General features: G+C 37.3%; 1 protein-coding gene across 2 annotated transcripts in view; it reads right to left on the bottom strand.

Moving 5' to 3' along the window:
* Positions 1–206: 206 nt before the first annotated feature.
* PARP8 (poly(ADP-ribose) polymerase family member 8) overlaps positions 207–19,845 on the bottom strand; it is a 113,551-nt gene continuing 93,912 nt past the window's right edge. Inside the window, exons 15-26 of one of the 2 annotated variants that reach the window (XM_074165841.1) lie at positions 18,231–18,323; positions 13,444–13,569; positions 11,963–12,028; positions 10,569–10,636; positions 10,164–10,212; positions 9,231–9,343; positions 8,991–9,063; positions 6,981–7,050; positions 5,092–5,168; positions 4,056–4,125; positions 945–1,029; positions 207–309 (exon numbers count right to left, since the gene is read on the bottom strand). In XM_074165841.1, coding sequence (XP_074021942.1) covers positions 207–309; positions 945–1,029; positions 4,056–4,125; positions 5,092–5,168; positions 6,981–7,050; positions 8,991–9,063; positions 9,231–9,343; positions 10,164–10,212; positions 10,569–10,636; positions 11,963–12,028; positions 13,444–13,569; positions 18,231–18,323 — 993 coding nt within the window. The remainder of the gene's footprint in view (positions 310–944; positions 1,030–4,055; positions 4,126–5,091; positions 5,169–6,980; positions 7,051–8,990; positions 9,064–9,230; positions 9,344–10,163; positions 10,213–10,568; positions 10,637–11,962; positions 12,029–13,443; positions 13,570–18,230; positions 18,324–19,845) is intronic. The other variant, XM_074165840.1, reaches the window with a different exon arrangement.

Below are 19,845 nucleotides of genomic sequence, written 5' to 3'. Positions count from 1 at the left end.
ACAGTTGCTAATTCATACCATCTCAGGTATTTTGATGAGATAAGAAATACTAAGTAAGAAAACAGTAAGTATTCAAAGGGTTAATTTTTTTAGAATAATAATAATAATAATAATAAATTAGTTTTTTGCATCTTCTTCAGTTCAAAATCCAGCTTTGAGACTGAGGAAGGCTTCCAAATCACATCAATTAAATAAGAGTGGTCCTTTTAACCAGTAGCAGTTTGATTGCCAATGACTCGAAGAATCTCTTTATGAATGCTTGGTTCCTGTGTATTTATACTTGTATCACCCACTTGACCATCTTCATAACTAAAAAAAAGTACAGAAAAAGAGATCAAATTAGTGCTTTATTAATCTACCTGAAAACACCCAAAACTCTGATTCATTCAATAATCAAGAGCCCTTATTTCATATGTTAACATGTCTCTATTAAAATGCTATGCTGCACTTCACCGTTATGTGCAGATCCTAAACTCCAGGGAGTGAAGGGTGGTAAGGCTGCCATTGTCATTGAAATCCTGAGGTGGAATAAGCTGCTAGGACCCAAAGGGGATAAGTCATAGGTGAGAGAGGAAATGCTCACATCATAGACAGGAAGCCTTCAGTGAATTTCTCAGCTTTAAAACATACTGCCAAGTAGAAATTATATTTTGTGATACATGGGTAGACTTACTGTAACATGAGGCAATGCTATAGGGTGGGAAAAATCAGTAACTCTCCATTAACTTATCCTGTAACAAAACATCTACTAAACATTTATCACTCGCTTATCCATACATTTCCTAACAAAAGTAAGTACAGAGAAAGATTAAAAATGAAGTGATACTGAAAAGAATTAGGAAGAAACGTCAATTATCTACTTCAATTTCAACTATTGGAGGGAACATGGGGAAAAAGACCTAGGATGAACAGAAGTTGAATGTTAAGAGAAGGTTCGTACTCACACAAAGAAAAATCTTGTACACACGTGATCCGTATTGGGAACTACCCATATCTCTCCATGTTTGTGCAGATCGGATGAGGTTATCACTATCAGGGAAAGAATAAGTTTCATAGTGATGAAATCACACCTGGAAAATAACATTTTAAAATATTTGCCTTTTTATACACTTTAAACAGCCTTCTGGGAGTGTGTAGTTTCCCACTGCATGTCTGTGGTGTGGTGTAGGCTGAGTTGGCTGCTAGTACAAACAGGGAGATGAACTTGATTCTTGTTTCCAAAATACTTTATATTTTCCAGAAAACACAGATGCTGATGTATGGGAGCCAGCTGTTAATTGGAATGAAAAATTAAAAAGTATATTTATTAAAAACTGATTTTAAATGGCCATAGGGCTGTTAAGGAGGATCTGAATCAATTAATCAGCCTTTGGAACAGAGATATTTGTGTTTGATACTGGCTGAGACAAAACAAACAAGATGTTATAGACAAAGTCTGACCCTGAGATATGACAAATTTGGGATCTGCAATACTACCAAATATTTAAAAAAATTAAGCATAGCAATTATGACTCAAGGGGATCATGAAGCTTGCCAAAACTTGTTCAATGTATTTGATGATAGGTTTTTTACCAGCAGAATGAGGACAACACAGGACCCTTAACCTTGGACACATTTAACCTTTTATTGCTAGGTTAAAGCTATACCAGAAATCTGTATTTGATAAGTTTTCTACAAATGCATTTAAACAGCATCCTTCTGGAACAGTTGTCCAGCTGTGGGATGAGCAAGTTCACGGGGTGCTGGGTGAAGAACTGGTTGAAGGACAGAGCTCAAAGGGTTGTAGTGAGCGGGGCTACGTCCAACTGGCAATATTCCTCAGGGTTCAATTCTAGGGCCAGTTCTGTCCAATATATTTATTTCTCAACGATCTGGAGACAGGAATTGAATGCACCGTTAGCAAGTCCACTGATGATACCAAGCTGGGAGGTGCTGGTGACTCTCCTGGGGGACAGGAGGCCTTGCAGAAGGATCTACAGAGACTGGAGCATTGGGCTGTGATTAATGGGACAAAATTTAACAAGTCAAAATGCTGGATTCTGGACTTGGGATGCAGTAATGCTGGGCACAACTACAAACTGGGAGAGGAGTGGCTGTGCACCAGCCCTCTAGAAAGGGATCTGGGGGTGCTGGTCAGCAGCAGGCTCAATACAAGCCAGCAGTGAGCCCCGGTAGCCAAGAGGGCAAACTGCATCCAGGGGTGCATCAGACACAGCACAACCAGCTGGTCAAAAGAGGGGATCATCCTGCTGTATTCAGCATTGGTGCGGCCTCACATTGAATACTGTGTCCAGTTCTGGTTCCCACAATTTAAGAAGGAGGTGAAGGTCCTTGAACGCATCCAGAGAAGGGCACCAAAGCCGGTGGGAGGGCTGGAAGGAGTGTCCTATGAGGAGCGGCTGAGGACTTTGGGTTAGTCTAGGTTGGAGAAAAGGAGGCTGAGGGGCGACCTCACTGCTCTCTGCAGCTTCCTGAGGAGGGGACACGGAGAGGGAAGTGCTGAGCTCTTCTCCCTGGGATGCAGTGACAGAACGTGTGGGAATGGTTCAAAGCTGCACTGGGGAAGGTTTAGACTGAACATTAGGAAGCATTTCTTTATTGAGAGGGTGGTCACACACTGCAACAGGCTTCCTAGAGAGGTGGTCGATGCCCCAACCGTGTCAGTGTTTAAGAGGCATTTGGACAATGCCATTAACAACATGCTTTAACCTTTTGTCAGCCCTGAATTGGTCAGACAGTTGGACTAGATGATGGTTGTATGTCTCTTCCAACTGAAAGAGCCTATTCTGTTCTGTTATTCTATTCTATTCTATTCTATTCTATTCTATCCTATCCTATCATTACCATGAATAAATGCTTATTGAATTTTCACACAATTTCTTCCATTAATTGTAATTTTTAACAAATATTTATATCTTGTAAATAATTTTATTTAAAATCTACATTAATCTCCTCCCCTAATCACTTATTTTCACAGAAAAAGGAAGTTAACATATAGTAAAATATATTTTACCAAATATTTTAAATTCACCCTTACAAAATCAATAATCCATTAATAAGTGTGAGGAAAGTATGACATGGATGAAGAAGTCCTTGCGAAAGATATGAGTTTTATTTAGAAATTTTTGGCATTAAAGGCCAAGTAAATTCTAGTAAACACTAGATTCATTTCACATCTTCTGAAAGTTTTAGAACTAAATTCGTGTGGTTTTGTGTCCAAATCAAATTGCATTTTCAGGTTCATTGACATATCCTTAAGCACATTAAATATTTCATTTGAACAGTTTCAAATATATATTAAAAAGCAGTACATATAGCTTAAAGCTTCTATTTTGAACTAACATCTTTTCTACTGTCTGTCTTAATTTTTACTTTTAAAAATAAACAAATGCTCCAAAGGAAGGGAAAACTGAGTTTAATATAATTTCTTTGTTTGGCCAGTAAGACTAATTACCAATTTCTGGTACAATTCTTATTCAAATTTCATAATTCTTTGGTCTCAAACCTTGCTGATGTTTCATTAGCTATTAAAAGATTAACTAAGTCTTTCAAGAATGACTTTACTCATATGCGCTGGATTTCAACGTCATAAAATTTCTGAAGCAGTCAGAGAGAACAGACTGGTTACCAGATGAACAGTATACTTTCCTGAACAGTGAAAAATTATTTGGAAATTCAACAGGAAAGTTGTTTTCTCTGACTTTTAGGTGTTTAATGCATTTGTAAAGAGCTTGCAAGAAACCAGTGTTTCAAATAAAGGACATTTTGAAATAAAGGTTATCTTGATGGCTTAGGGATACAATCACATTTGAAAGATAGACCAGATGATCGTTCACTATGTGCATATGATTATTTCATAAAACTTTAGCTTGGTTTACGGGGTTTGTTTGACAAGGGAAATGTTCTGAACTGAAATATAAAGGTCAGATGTTAAGCAAGTACTTGTACACCTACCAGTTAAAAACAACCAACACTGGAACTAAAGGTCCCACTGATTTGCATCCAGTAACACTGTGTCTATAACTAAAACAGTTTTTCAAGGGCTTTCAGCTTACCTTCACATAAGGCTATGCATTTTAAGTTACGGCTTTGCAAAAATTGTGACTGTTGTCCTTTCTTCTGTGACTGAGATGTAAAAATATGAGAAAACTTAATTAGTGCAGTAAGACAAACTGAGTGAAAAAGTAACAAAGGAAGGGGCTGCTATTTTCAGTGGTTTATTAGTAAACAAAGATAGAGGCAGTCTTTCTAAAACATTTCTTTTGTATTTCTAAATTTAATAGAAATTCTAAAAACATTTACATTATTTGTTTGGATTATTGTAGGAGGGATTTGAACTCCTTTATCCAGAAAGTTCCCAATTATTACAGAATGAATAGTATCATTAGAAATATCAGTGTTACCAAAACCCAAATTGATAGCAGAGAAAAAATCAACACGTGAATGTGATCACTGATTCTTTGGCCACTACCCTGATATTTTTCTGGCCTTCCCATTTCTCACAGTTTCTGCTGTTACATACCAGTCTCTCTCCGAAGCCAGATTATTCTGTAGTTTCTATGTGTTAACTATGGAGATGGATGTAAGATTTCTTTCTCAAAATTTAGCTGTCCAGAGAAATGCTATGTGATTGCTTTAGACAAAGCAGAATTGCAATGGTTTAATATGTAAACTTGTAATGGTTTAATATGTAAAAAACCATGAAAAAAGAAAAACTGACTTGCTACATATGAAATGCTACTCAGTTTCCAGCATTAACCACACTCAATTCCTTCTGCATCATTATTCTGCAAGTCCAGAACTCAGAAAGCAAGGGATTACTAAGAGTCATAATGCAACCTGTATTTAATTTTCATTCTCTTCCTAAATTCTTCTGCTTGGAAAAGAAGGGCACAAGATCTGCAGTGTAGTCCGTAAATTGCTACTAAAAGCAGTTGGGCTGTATTTGATGTTTGTGGTCTCTGAAGTTGTTGATTTTGTTCAATAAAATACAACTGTTAGCTTTCACAAAGGGAACACTACCTCCTTTTCAGCAATCAAGCTCCCAAACATAAAACCATAAATCTTCCAGAGATGTTTGATGTACTATACCTGTGATGTATTACTGCTCTTACTGCCTGAAGCTGGTTCATCTTTAGCTGACACCTTCTGCTGCTTCTTATTCATCCCTAGGAATATAAAAAATCATGTAGGATCCCCTGGCATATAAAGAACATAATAAGCAAAGTTAAGTATGGAGAATGAAACAGGTAGCGCAGTGGGAATCACAGTCCTTTGCGTGGCACCCAAAAAGCCAGCTAACTTTGTCATAGAGTATCTTGATTTACTCCTGCCAGTGACCAGTACATCTGAATGTATTTCAAAGACCTCAGGAAAGTTAAGTTAGCATTAAGTACATCCAAAAGCAGATAAATATAAGCTTAAATGCCACTGAATTCAGCCCAGGAATGCTCTTAGGTGGTTGCTTAACAGAGTTGCATGTCAGCATGTCTTGAGTCTAAGTGACCCTATTCAGGCTGAAGTAACAGAGTCTGATTTACTGTGGGTGGGATAGTAAAATCAAGAGAGAAAGAATTCTAGAAATTAATCTTTAACACTTTATTTAGACTTATTAAAAGTCTAATTAATTTTTCAGAGTAGTTTATTTAAAGTTTTAAAGTCTTCCTTGGTTTAATTAATTCACCTATGTGTAACTATTAAATTATGTCAGCCACGTTAGATGCAATTTTCATCTCAGAAATCTAAACACCTACATTTGCGCCTCAGATCTCTCTTATATTCCTCATGTTGGTTTACATAAATTTCCTGTATTGTGTGCTAATACAGGCTTCCTTGCATTTCCAGTATTTCATATTTCCTGGCAGTTCACAAACACAGACTGAATTATGGGGAAGTTTAACTCCTCCATGGCTTTTATTGGCATCAAATATTACATACTTCAAAGGAACATAGGCCTCCTTTCTAGAGGAGACTGGATGGAAGGGACCAAGAAAGTTAGAGAGATGAGAAAAAACACGTTGAAGTTGACAAAGCAGCATTGTCCAAAAAGAAGGACTCTTTGTTAGATAATGATACTGCAACATGCACTTTGAGTCCTGAAAAGCTTCCATACTCGTGTAATCTCTGAAAAGCTAAAAGCGCATGTAGAGATCATTGATATTGAAATTCAATAAATAGTAGTAAAAATGCTGAGCTTTTAAGATGAATCGTGGCATTAACTAGAAATACTGAAAATCAGAAAGCATAACTGAAACTCTCAGAATTATCTACATGCACACAAATACACATTCAATTATACCAGCACATTTATATCTGGGGAAATGTTAAATACAATAACTAAGAAAAAAGTCACCACATTTTACTCTTAAGTTTCTTAATGTACCCGTTAGTATATCTCATGTCCATTATGGTTCTATTTATGACAATTCTTATATGGAGAAATCTGCATGAATCACTTTTTGATTTACTAGTGTGACAAATTGTGTTCCCTCCTCTTCTCATGCTAAAATAAACACACTGTCCTGTACTTTCTATGTAATCCTGACATGGTGATACTTGGAAATAGTCTCAAATATAAACAGTTGAACGTGTCTATTGATGAGTATTTGTTTTGACAAATCAGGTTGTAAAAGCCCATGAATCCATAGATAATGTTCGATGGACTTAGGCAGATACTGACCAAAAATCATAAACATAAAGTTGGATTTCCACTGCATTATCAAGACCTGCTCCATTACACACAACATCCAGTATTAGTTACTATTTACTTCAAGCGGTTTCAAGGTACTCAGCACCTTGGAAAATGAGGACAGGTATTTAATAAGGGAATTTAGTTTTTTCTCTTTTTTGAATAAATTAAATCTTGGTCGACAAAGATAAAATTTAATACAGTGTTATAAACAGTGAAGCTGGTAGGAAAAGCAGTAGACTAAGATACCCCTATATATTTCTCCAACTTTAGAGTGATTTATAAATATCACCTGAGTAACCAAATGATATGCTTGACAATGGACTAAGGTAGATTCCACTTCCAAACATTGCACCATGGAGCTGAAAAAGATCAGAGTGATTGTTTAACATTAATTTGGTTATCTGGACAAAATAATAATAATAGGAACAGGTCATAATATAGATAAACATCTGCCCCACTGCATTAATTTATTGCCTGGTAATAAACAGTGTTCCAAGAAGTCTTTAAGAAAATCATGCTGTGAATATACAACTAAAATACTGTACATTCTGGAAACCATGCCCAAATGCCCAAACATAATTTTACATCAGATTTATATATAAAATTGCATTTTCTGTTTTTAAATCTAACATTACCATGGAGGATAGCTACAGAGGGTGCTTCTGTACATGGCCAAACACACCTCAGCCTTAGCACGGCTGAGTAGGCTCAGCATGTGTCTCACATCAAAACCTTGGCAGGAAGCACAGCCTAAGCCAACCTTTGTGAATCAACAGCTGCTTTTATTTTCTTTAAGGTAAGAAATGAAGAGAAGGTGATGACACTGGTCATATACTGCAGAAAAATTTCATCACTAGCTCAGCCTGAGTACTGGAGGAGTGGCTTACAATCAAGCTTTTGCCTGAGCCAATTCAGACATGCCTATTCCATCACTGCAGGACCGCGCTTTAGCCACAAAGCTACCAGATGCCTGAAAAGAACAGAAGAAAGGGAAGACTCTTCTTCACCAACATCACTGTTCCATGTCATCAAGCTTCGGCTAAGCAACAAAAGTGAGCACTTTTTATTAGCCCTGCAGTCATTTTGTCGACTGGAAAGGGGGAAGTATTGGTCTCGCTTCTCCACCAGGGAGTGACTACTTTATGTGGAAAAGCCTTTAAAGAAAACACACCAAGCAGGTGTTGCAGCACAAGTAAGAACCCAGAGTATCTCCTACCTAGGGTAGATGTTATGACCACTGAACTTCAGACTCATGCTCACCCTTATTTCTTTCCTCTGACCCAATGATATTTACATTGTCTCTGCAATGTGCCAGAGCTCTCATAGGAATGTGCAAACATGCTTTCACTCCTCCAGATCCTACAATGTTGTATATGATCCTTGGTGAGTACATATTTTTCCTGACTGGTTGGTGCTACGGTAAATAGGATGAACTGGGCTCAGGATATGCCTTAGGTGTATGAGAGATGACTTGTATAAAACAGGGCTTTACTGCTTCCTCCTATTCCCAGTAACTCAACCCTCAACAAAAAAATAAGCATAAACAAAGGGGCTTACTTTGGTGAATTTTCATATGTAAATCCTGTTTTCTTGGGGATGTATCTTCCAAAGATACTAATAAAAACACCCAAACCATTAAGAGGAAGAACAGAGATTTCCATTTCCTTTTTTTTCAGTGTCTTCTGTACCCCAATCCCTAGTCAGCACCCTGGGATCCTCCTCCAAGGTATCATGGACTCGGCTCTGGGGAAGAGCTGTCAAAACCATGATGCTAAAATATGCTGAGTTACAGCTCCCCAGTCCCTCTGGTACTGCCTACTTCACTCTGCAACTGCGGTCTCCTGATCATTCAGTCTGAGAAAATGAACTGAAGTTTGCAATAGCTCCCTCCTGGCCAGTACACTCATATTTCCATTCTCAAGGAAACCAGAGGAGAAGAGAAGACGCTGTAAACCCAGTTCCTGTAAATCTAGTATGCTCTTGGATCCTCTAATATGAAGATTATGTAGGTCCAAATTTTAATCCCAAAACTGCTTTTAAGCAGTACTGAGCTAAGCCTCCTGGAGGTGCTGCTCTGCAATGTAAAACTGAAACACCGATTCCAGCAACGGGATTTTCTAGCCATTTTCGCAGACACATTATTTCCTTTTCATTGCATCAGAAAAGTACTTTTTCCAGAAAACAAGATGGTATTTGAAATCACCTTTTTCCACCTATATGACTACCTGAAAACTTGCCTAAGCTAGCATGCAATCAAGCACACACAGGCTAGCTAAAGTCTAGCTAGTCCACTACTTACCTGCAGCCTCGTATTGGAAGCAACAACTAAGCCGTTCCTCAGGATGGAATGCCAATTTTCAATGTGTGAACCACTGAAAAAATGAAAAAGGAAGTGTTAAAATCCACAGTGTAAAATGCAAAATGAAATCACTAATCCTTTAAAACAATAAATTCACAGCTGTAAACCTCAAATGGCAAGAACAAAAAATATAGCACAGCATTTTGATAACCTTTGTTTAATATGAATATATGTACTTACTGAAATGCAAAGGTACTTCCGTAGAGATTTTTAGCAGCTCGGAAATTGGATTCTTTGGCTGGTGGACTGCTGAGAAGCAGGAACTGGTGGGGAGTGTGCATAAACTTTAGTTGCTGTAAAATATAACAGTGCACAAGTGATAAGAAGTTGGTTAACACAAAAACATTATATTTCCATAATAGTAGTTCTTAAGATACCATGCTGTTTCACACAATACAGGACTGCATATAAATAACTACATGAACTGAGTTGAAATTGGTCTCGTTACCACAGTTTTTACCTGTAATCAAACAGTAAAAATGTCTTTCGGTTTATGAAACACATGGAAGTTTCTGAAACAAATTTCAGCCTAATATGGCTCTATTAAAGTAATTAAATTGAAAATTTCATCATGGTATTCTGATCAGAGCTGGCTTTGAATTCAGGCTCAGATTTGAAAGATTGCAAACAATCATGTCCTTAATCAGAGGATCAGAGGCACACATACTCAGAAATTAATCTCAGCACCATCCATCTAAAATTCAAGAGCCATATGGTTTTTAAGGTGTGTTCATAAGTGGATATCCTGGTACACCGTGTTTGCGTGTACTGCTTTCTGTACAATTCTGTATCTACTATTCTATACGGTAAAAAAGAAATAGTGAAGTTATGCTCACCCAATCTTGGATAACTACAAGATAGACACTTGTATTTGATCTACTCACCTCAAATAAGCTTTTTCTAAGCATTATTCCTTTGATCTATTTTAGATACTCACAACATGATTCTATGAATCATTACCTGGAACTGCTTATTTCTGTCCCTTGTCTATTAATGGAGTCCATGTGATTAGTCTGAATGTAGACACCTGCACTTGGCTAGGAGACTCCCGCCTAAAATGCTAATATGAACCATGAGAAATGAGAAAATAATAAAGAACCCACTGACACTTACCCTATTCACCGGTAGCTTCACAATATGTGATCTATTACTAGAAATAACCCTAAAATAAGAAACAGTTAGATGTGTTAGACATGGTAACCAAACAGAACTTTTCTTCTTAAAAATGTGTTATGGTGGCCACCACAAAGCACCCAGCTGCAGGCCTTTGAACCCATCAGATGGAAGTAGGCAAAATCTTGACTAGAAATTTGATCAGAGGCTGTACAAATCAGCTGGAGTCTTTTCAGTGTTTTCAGAGGGCCCAGATGAGGTCCAGAAAAGTCCAGAAACACCTCCAGTTGCAAATGCCAACCCTGACGTTAATTCTTAGGGTAAGCTTATACCAAATTACACTGGTGAAGTGATTATTCATTAAACTTGGTAATAATTATCATCTTATGTGAGTCAATTTTATACCATTGTAGAAGAGGATGTGCAAGCGGGTCTTGTTTATCCATCTGCTTCTTTATTTCCAAGTAAGGTGCCTAGAAAAGAGTAATTACATTATTTCTAGTTAAAATCATAAGCTTAAATTTTGTATGTTACATTACCCATGTTTTCATGTATTAAAACAAATACATGCGACTCATTATTGGCTTAAATCACAGTTTTACTGACATTTAGTGTTGTACAGTTACAAATGTGTTTTGACAACAACAATAATTAATTTAGCAATTATTTTACCCAGAGTAAAATAAGCATATAATTAGCATCAAAACTAGTACACTATAGCAAACATTGGTGATCTCAGGGAGAACAGCAAAAGATATCTATTTATGTTCAGCTCCCGGATTAAGAAATTGGACTGGAAATTCACAAAATTAAGTCATTCAAAATACACCAAAATAACCCACTCCACTTTTTTTAACTGTTTCATGGTATAAACTGGTAAAGTAAAATACTGTATCTGTTTACAATCCCCTTGAAAACCTTTCTTGATTTCAATCTCAGTGCAAAGACTCTTCAGTCCAAGAATTATTTTAATATTAAAAAAGGCAAAATGGTGCCTGTTTTTCTCTTCTGTTAAACGGTACTGTATCAGGTAACAGAAAGACTTGATATTTTAGATTTTTACAAGATACTACACTAAGTAGGAAAAATACGTGAATTTTAATTTTCAATTTATTTTACTCCTCTCTATACACCTCATTCTTCATTCCATAATCTCAAAGTATTTTATGAATACATATAGAGTAAGATTTATAAACTGTTACGAGATTACATTTGTATAGCAGTTGGAAAAGCAAGGTACATGGGAGAGATTTCAATGGTCAGTTATAATCAGCTGGGCTTTTTTGGGAAATAAAGTGTAACAATAAACATAAGTATTGCGATCAGCTTCCGTCCCACTGCGAATATTGAGAAATGATATGGTAGGAATCCCAAGAGACCCGATCTTCCACACCCCCAACCATACTTAGGTGATCAAGTGTTTTGCTATAATATAAATAAAGCTATCATTCAGAACACTGTCACAAAATCAATTTCTTTTGCTTTGGAAATGAAAGGCCCAGTTTGGCTTTGATATTTCCAGAAATGCAGCAATTGGTGATTATCGAGTTAAAATGTCCCATTCTGCTGTTATCTCTTATTTAAACTTCAAAAGATCTGAGTTCTACTTCATCACTTTTATTTGAATGACATTATGGATACTCTAGGTTTGTTATTTTTAACACATATTTTTATATTATTACAACTCTATAGGAAAAAGATCATACTATCGACTTCTCCACCCATCACAGGCAAGCAATATAAACATCTTCCTAGTTCTAGAAACAGTGATCAAGTTAGGTAATGATTTTTAAGCTCACCTGTGTCATCTCTCTAATTGAAGTGATACTGTCCAATGCTTTCATGACTCGGTCATAATTCTTCTTCTGATATAGCATAAAACAAGCAAATAAATTAAAGGAATATTAATCTTTGGCTCTACAAAAACCTGAATTCTTTGTGTATAAAACCAAAGCTAGGATGAACGTCCAGTAGCCAGTCCTTTCAAACATTTCTTACCAATAGCCTCTTTCCGTCTCACACATAGACCCTCTTATTCATAGTCCAGGAAAATTCCCCGAAAAAATATTATCATGATGGTTTTTCTTTGAATTTCATTGGAATCTCCAACACACAAAAAATTAGCTCACTTTTTAAACAAATATTTTTAACTAAGCACAGATTCTGACAATTATTTGGACAACATGCTATTAAGTTAAATAATGCAGCGACCAAATAAATTTTAAATAAAATGCTAAATAAACAGACGTGTTTACTTTGCTAACTGCTCTGCAAAACGTCAGAAGTCCTTCAGTTGTCCCTCTGCCTCACCCTGATCCTTGCCTATCTTCTGCTAGGGAACCACTACCAGACAGCTCTACCTTTTCTGAGTGGACATGCCTAACAGTCCATGTTTCACCAGCCCCACATGTCACATTACCTTCAGGAGCTTCACTGTTCCCCATCTTTGGGTCTTGCCAACTTCTGCCCATGGGCTTTCACTTTGCCTGTGCTGGCAAGAAGCTGGGAGGAGGCAGTGTGGGCCCTGCCAGCCCAAGGGCTCTCTCCGTGACCCTCTTTCATATTCCCTGTCTGCTTCAAACTCTCTCTTTGCCCAGCAACCAGAGTAGCTGTCTCCTTGTCAGACCCTTTCCAAGCACCTCCTGGCAAGTCCTTCTTCCCACATGCTCCCCCCTTCCTGAGGAATAACCACTGCTAACTGGCCTTTGCTCAGAAAATGTGAAATGCATCCCAGTACAGGACATCCAAAGTTCTCATTTATGCCCTTGGGGATGGCTCAAGTGAGATGCAATAGTTCACAGCTTCTTGAGGGCCTCCCTGAGAGGCAGTATGTTATGTCAACATTTGATAGAATTGCATTTAGGACATAATTGCTTGCAAAGAGAAAATGAGATAACAGCAATAACCACTCTAAGAACAAAAAGATAGACTGGAAATCGCCCAGCTTACATGGTCTACACCTCCCAAAGGCCATCTTTCTTTTTGTGTCCAATGTGTACACTGAAAGACACTAAGAATATAAAATTTTGCACCTAGAATTTGTACCCTAAAAGAATTTCTTGGTTTCAACATAACTTTCAATGCAACTTAGTTTATACTCAAGTACCTTCTTAGAAACAATTTAAAAAGCTATAAAGTTCTGAAAATAGTCACATGCTTTTGCTCTATTCTAGCGCTTTATCTCTTACAGTAAAGGAGACTCCTCCAGAAGAAGGCTTTGCTTTGAAATCTCATGCATGACTAAATCCAAGCTATGACATTATGAAAGAGAGCTACTTACCCTGGGGTTAAAGGCCAGCATCTGAGGATCATTAGGATCAACTACAGAAGGATATGGCTCAAAAATGACAACTTTCCTAGGTGACTCTAACGCAGACCGACACATGGATACTAACAGATCAACCACCTAGGGATAAAGAAAAATATTTATTCAATATATGTACCTTCATATTATATCTTCCGGTCTGCTTTTTTCACACGTTCTAGCAATACCCTATTTCATTGTCACCTACATTACCCTGTTACCTATATAAACTGTGTGATCCACAGGACATAGACTGAAATTTTTCCACTGATCTCTTTGGGTTCAGCCCTGGTACATTACTCCAGCTGCGTAAGTCAGGGGAGTATCTGGTCCTAAATGTGTTATCACGTCAAGTATACTGCCTGCAGCCCTGCTTTCTCTTATGCATATGTGCTAATTCCTGGATTAAATTAATTCTGTAGGGAAATGAAGTCATGCTGGATCTGTGTATCTATGTACAGTAGAATGCCAGTGAAAAATGTTGCTCAAGAATGAGGAAGAGTTTGTGAATCTGTACTCCTGCCTGCTGTTCTCCTGAAGACTGTAATCACAGAAACACTTGTAAACATGGCTTCTGCTAATGCCAGAACAGTGCAGTGAGTTAACATTCATTTGCACGGCTCACACTGGGAGATCTTTGTCCTTCCATCCTGTTGTACAGAACTACAACATGGCTTTGAATATCTATGATTTCCAAGATTTCACTGTAAGATCATGCCTGTAATGTGTACACAGGCATGAATATGTGCCTATGTGCATACAGGCACATATCCGACTTAGCCACAGATTTCTGTGTAATTGTTTCAAAATTTGTAATTTGGAGGTTAAAAACAGAATACACCAATGACAAACTGGAGAGAATGCAGCTTTCTGGCAGCTGTGAGAACTAAATCCAGCTCAAATGAAATCAAAAGTTGCTACATAAAACGGTAGCTGCAAATTAGCTCATTTCCCCCTGTCTTTTCTGTGCCTTCTGAAACCATTCCTGTGTGAAAACAGACTTTTCCATGAAAGAAAGGAAAAGCAGAGATGAGTGGTACTTAGTAGGCATCCCTAGTTCCTCCCACAACACCACACGAATCAGATCTCATCTCACAGCTCAAGCTGTTCTAGAAGTTTTTATATATCTGCCATTGTATCTGACCATTCAGAGGATTAAAAAAAAAAAAAGATGGTCCTTTAGAGAAGCAGAATGAAAATAAGAATCACGATGAAAGGGAAAAGGAACTGCACTGCGGTGAGTCATGCTGTTGCCATTCTCCTCCTCTGCTCCTTTAGCACGAATGAACAATTTTCTCCATCAGTTTAAAAATATACTGGTAGTTCCAGTTACTAAATATCTCAATATACCGAAAAATGAAGTTATTTAAATAATGATCCCTTCCTTCATGGTGCTCTGATTACTTTCTAGTTTATAATACCTGCAAGTGTGATGAATGTTTCAAAATAGGGCACCTGCTTTAGCTTTTGCAAAGGAGACCAGGAGCCAGCCCACACAGCCAGGTCAGGCAACAGGCCTGGAACTGTGAAAATATTTTACCATGAAATTGAGCCCGAGTTCATACTCTCTGCTTCTCAGAAACTTTTCTTAGCCTCCAGTTGCAAAACACTACTAGGGAAGAATTGTTTGAGCACCCAGATCTCTTAATACAGTGATTCAAAGTTGTCTTACTTTATGATTTGCACGATGGATTTGGTCTTAAAATTAGCACAATTTGTCTCAGAACATCATCCCAAAGCCCCCCTTTAAACCACCTTCTGACTTCTGTATTGTTTCTCACCGTGACACCTGCATTTTGCTCTGACATGGAGGAAAACATGCATAGATTAGGCTTAGTTAAATGCCCAGTTTCCCCTGAGATCATTGCTTTGAGGTGATGGAATGCAGAGCAACTTAGAGCGGGAGGTAAGTCTAATACAAACATTATAACACAATCTTATGTATGTGTTCCTTGGTAATAGAAAGTGCTGTGGATCTAGTAAATATCCTTATACCTGGGCCTGAACTTCTCCTCCTTGACAGTAGGTACTGAAGTACATAAGTAAGGATTAAAATATTTTCAAGGAAGACAAGATGACATCTGATGATGACAATTCCCTCTTACGACAGTCTCTCAGACAGTGCCTCTCCCTCTCCAGAGACTCTCTACACAGTGTCTGAACTATCAACAAATCAGGCATTTAACTTTCAGGCAATTTGACTACATAACTAAAACAAACCAAGGTGAGTTCTGGCTTGAAAGTTTTAGAAAGTACTTATTGTTAAAGAGGAGTCAGAATATTGGGAGTAAGAATGTAGGGGTGTATACCTTAGGAAACTAGCTGAAAGCACAGTGGGAAAAAACAGGATGTGATTTCTAATCATGGGAACCTATATTTAGACTCTTTCACTACACAAAATGATTTGGAGGAAGATTCATCTGGCAAAATGTAGAGATTCACAAATGAAAACACCTACCTCTTACTAGTCAGCCTAGGCTCTCTTTATAATCAATGGAGAAAATAAACTGCTGATAAGTCTATGCTGTGATTCACACAATCCTAAACTAATGTCAAAAATAGCTCAGATGAATCAAACCCTAGAAGTGCTGAATTCTTTCTGCAAATAGGAAGGGAACTCAACCAGATCAGACATAGTGGGATGGATGCAATGCTATCACTAGAGTGATACACAGCAAAACTTAGTGACCTAGGTCCAATGGGACAATCCATCAAACCTCTTATCTCTTTTAAGCACTGTTAAGGTTGTAATCACCTCAGGACTCTACAGAAAAGCTCTGTAGATGCAGAGGTACTCTAGAGATCTAGAGCAAGCTGCACTTACACCTGCAACAGTGATACCTACATAAAACAGAGAGTGAGAGCTAACCTGTCAGATGTATTTAAAAAGAGAAGTGAGAGCTACTTGTTTTTACCTAATGTACAATGTACATGTAATGTACCACGTAGGTTTGTACCTAATTTTTCCCTAATTATAGAAAAGCAGTATTCCAGCTCTTCAAGGAGTTTAGTCAATAGGACCCCCTGGGAAACTGCCCTCCGGGACAAGAGAACAGAACAGTCCAGCTCTGAAGTCCACAGTACAGGAAGGACATGGACCTGTTGGAGCGGGCCCAGAGGAGGGCCATGAAGATGATCACAGGGCTGGAGCATGTCTCCTATGACAACAGGCTGAGAGAGTTGGGGTTGTTCAGCCTGGACAAAAGAAGGCTCTGGGGAGACCTTGTTGTGGCCTTTCAGTGCTTAAAGGGAGCCTACAGGAAAGACAGGGACAAGCTTTTTAGCAGGGCCTACTGTGACAGGACAAGGGGTAATGGTTTTAAACTAAAAGATGGTAGATTCAGACTAGATATAAGGAAGAAATTTTTTACAATGAGGGTGGTGAAGCACTGGAACAAGTTGCCCAGAGAGGTGGTAGATGCACCACCCCTGGAAACATTCAAGGTCAGGTTGGACGGGGCTCTGAGCAACATCATCTAGTTGAAGATGTCGCTGCTTATTGAAGGGGGTTGGGCTACATAACCTTTAAAGGTCCTTTCCAACCAAACTATTCAATGATTCTGTGATTCTAAATGTACATGCAATGTACCATGTAAGTGCCTGAATTAAAAAAATAAAACTAGCTCCCCAGAAACACATAGTTGAGGTCTTCAGAGGACTTCAGGCTGAGGAAGAGGTGGGGCTTCGTCAGGGTATTTCTCTCCATTTCTGACAACCTTACACAGGTGTCCCAGTGTTTGGTACGTTAGATGTTGCAAATACAGCAATCTAACGGTCTTCAGACATGACATGAAGAGCTTCAGATCCCGCAGTCACATTCTCAGTGAGGAAGTGAGGAAGCTGGTGTACACTGCTGGAAGATTCTTCCTTTGAGGATATGCCCATAGAGGGTATTCAGGCATTTAGCCAAAGAGCTTCTTTCCAGTGGCTAGAGTCACTTGTGCTTGTTAAAGTTAACTGAACTGAACGTTTGCTCTTCCAAAAAACCCACATTGCTAACTACATAAATGCACAGTGAGTGACATGTGTCTAGGAAATCAGAGAGGAATGCACTTTTCTGTAAGGTGTAAACTTTTAATTTAAGATATTAAAAGGATCTTAAACATAAGACCTTTCAACTTGTGTACTTACTGTAACCTAAGGTTAAATGGTGATTTGGAAATATAGTTTAAAATAGTTTGTCTTAAGGTACATACAAAATTAGGACAGAAAACAATGATATGATAATAACTTCATTAATAACTGAACTTAAGAGTCAGAAAGCAAGCTTATATTAAATTCTTGATCCTTGAGAAGAGAGAAAAAAACCCTATGTAGCAACATGAGTAAGGACTTTCCCACTGTTATTTAACAATCAAAACAACAGATGCTCAGTGGATAGCTGCATCCCAACACCATGAACAGGAAGTAGCTTATTAATTGCATCAGAGTAGTAATGGCTCATTAGGTGAAAATAAATGGGAATTATCTCCAAATGACAATGGCTGCCTTTATTAACAACCCAGGTGACCCAATTGAATAAAACAGAACAAGAAAACAGGGTTACTCTAATTACATGGAAGCAAAACAATGGAAGCACCTCATTAGTACTGTTTGAAAACGCCATACATGAAACAGTGTATTTACAGCTATAGGAGAGGACAAATAAATAATACTTACCAAAGAGCATTCATATGGGAAATAAAGTCAAAATAAATTCTAGAAGAGACTGAGAAGACTGAGTATAGAAAATCAGACATGTAATAAGCATTAGATAATTCTACCTGAGCCCCAGTTGCAATTTCATCAGCAGCTTCATTCATCACTCCTAATGTTTGGAAAGCAAATACACAGAGCTCCCGTTCACAAACGGTGGGCTAAACAGAGAAATAAAGTTAATTATATTTTTTTTTCTAGTTTTAGGTTATTGGTTTTATCATGTAATACCTATAACAAAACCCAAACACATTTAATGTTAATTTTTTTCTTTAGATATTAACGGCAACATTAATTTCAAATTATGAGTACATGGAAATTATTGAGGCGGGTACATTGGAGAAGCATTTTAATAATCTGAAGAACAAGTGTGAAGAAATCTAAAACTTGTAAGTACTCACAGAAGCTAAACTTAAAAGAAATCCAAGCAGATTACAAAACCACACTTACAGGCATAGTACCCAAATGTCCTTAACAATATGTTACCAGATCCTGACAACCTCCTACAGAATTAATATTAATGGCGAACAAATCTAGAAACTAATGGAGGCGCACCCCCTTCATAAATGCAGGTTTATTCTTCACAGCTTGTTATTCTGCTGTTGAGGACACAAATAAAAATCTGATCTAGAAAATAAATTTATTAAAGAAGCACTTTTAATTTATTTTTTAACTAATTTAACATTTTATTTGTAAACTTTACTAAAATGCATTAAATTTTTATAAAATAAACACTGTACTTGGGAAGGGCACATGTTATTTTAATAAATAAAAGTGCTTTCACTCTTTGTTCAGGTATAAAAAAATAATTAAAAAAACTTGCTGTTGAACCGTTTTTTGTCTATATTTTTGAAAAATTTAATTCACAATGCCATCATAATGATCAAATAAAAAAAAATTATTTAAACTGCAGATTGAGTGACAGCTGAGCATTCTGCCTTCACAAAGCAAACAAAACAGAAACAAAAAATAACACAGCTTTAAGTAAAGAGAATAGGCATGACTTCACAGACTTCCTAATTGGTTACATCCCTTACTGCAACTCCATGTTTATTTATTGAAAGACAATTAGCAGATCAACTTCTTAAAGGCTCAAGTAATGAATCACACAGTGAATTGTTGTAAGCGTTCAAAATGAACAAACAGTTGGAAGAACTACAAGAAAGAAACACAAATTAAAATGTTCCTTAAAACCGACCCCAATAAACATGACTTTTTATTACAATGTTGAAAGAAATGAAAAAAAAAAAATTTTATATTAGTTCTTTGAATCCGTATTATTAAATCTTACCTAATTGAAACTTAAAATGATCTTTGGTAGGGACTTCTACAGTGAACTTTTGTAACTAAAAATTCTGAGTCTAGCTACCATGATAATCACCAAAGCATTTGTAGCAGCACACTTTGAAGTTCAAGCCAATGTCTCTAGGAAGCAGTTGCAGAAATAAAAAAATGAATTGAGCACACAAAGAAAACAAAATTTAGCTGGATTCTGTTTCAGGCAACAGCTTTGTCAGTAATAAGCATGCTGCTGTATTTGTAGTCATAGCTCTTAAAATATGCATTTGCTGGGTTTCAAAGACTCAAGACTTCAATAAACATCTGAAATGCACTTCATTGACATATTATCACATCATATTGCTTTACAAGAGCTATCATCTTTCAAGTCTAATACAGTGTCGC

Source organism: Numenius arquata, chromosome Z (genome assembly GCF_964106895.1).
Source record: "Numenius arquata chromosome Z, bNumArq3.hap1.1, whole genome shotgun sequence".
In the NCBI taxonomy this organism is placed as follows: domain Eukaryota; kingdom Metazoa; phylum Chordata; class Aves; order Charadriiformes; family Scolopacidae; genus Numenius; species Numenius arquata.
The sequence above is the reverse complement of the archived record's forward strand: the minus strand, read 5'-3'. Positions and strand labels throughout refer to the sequence as shown.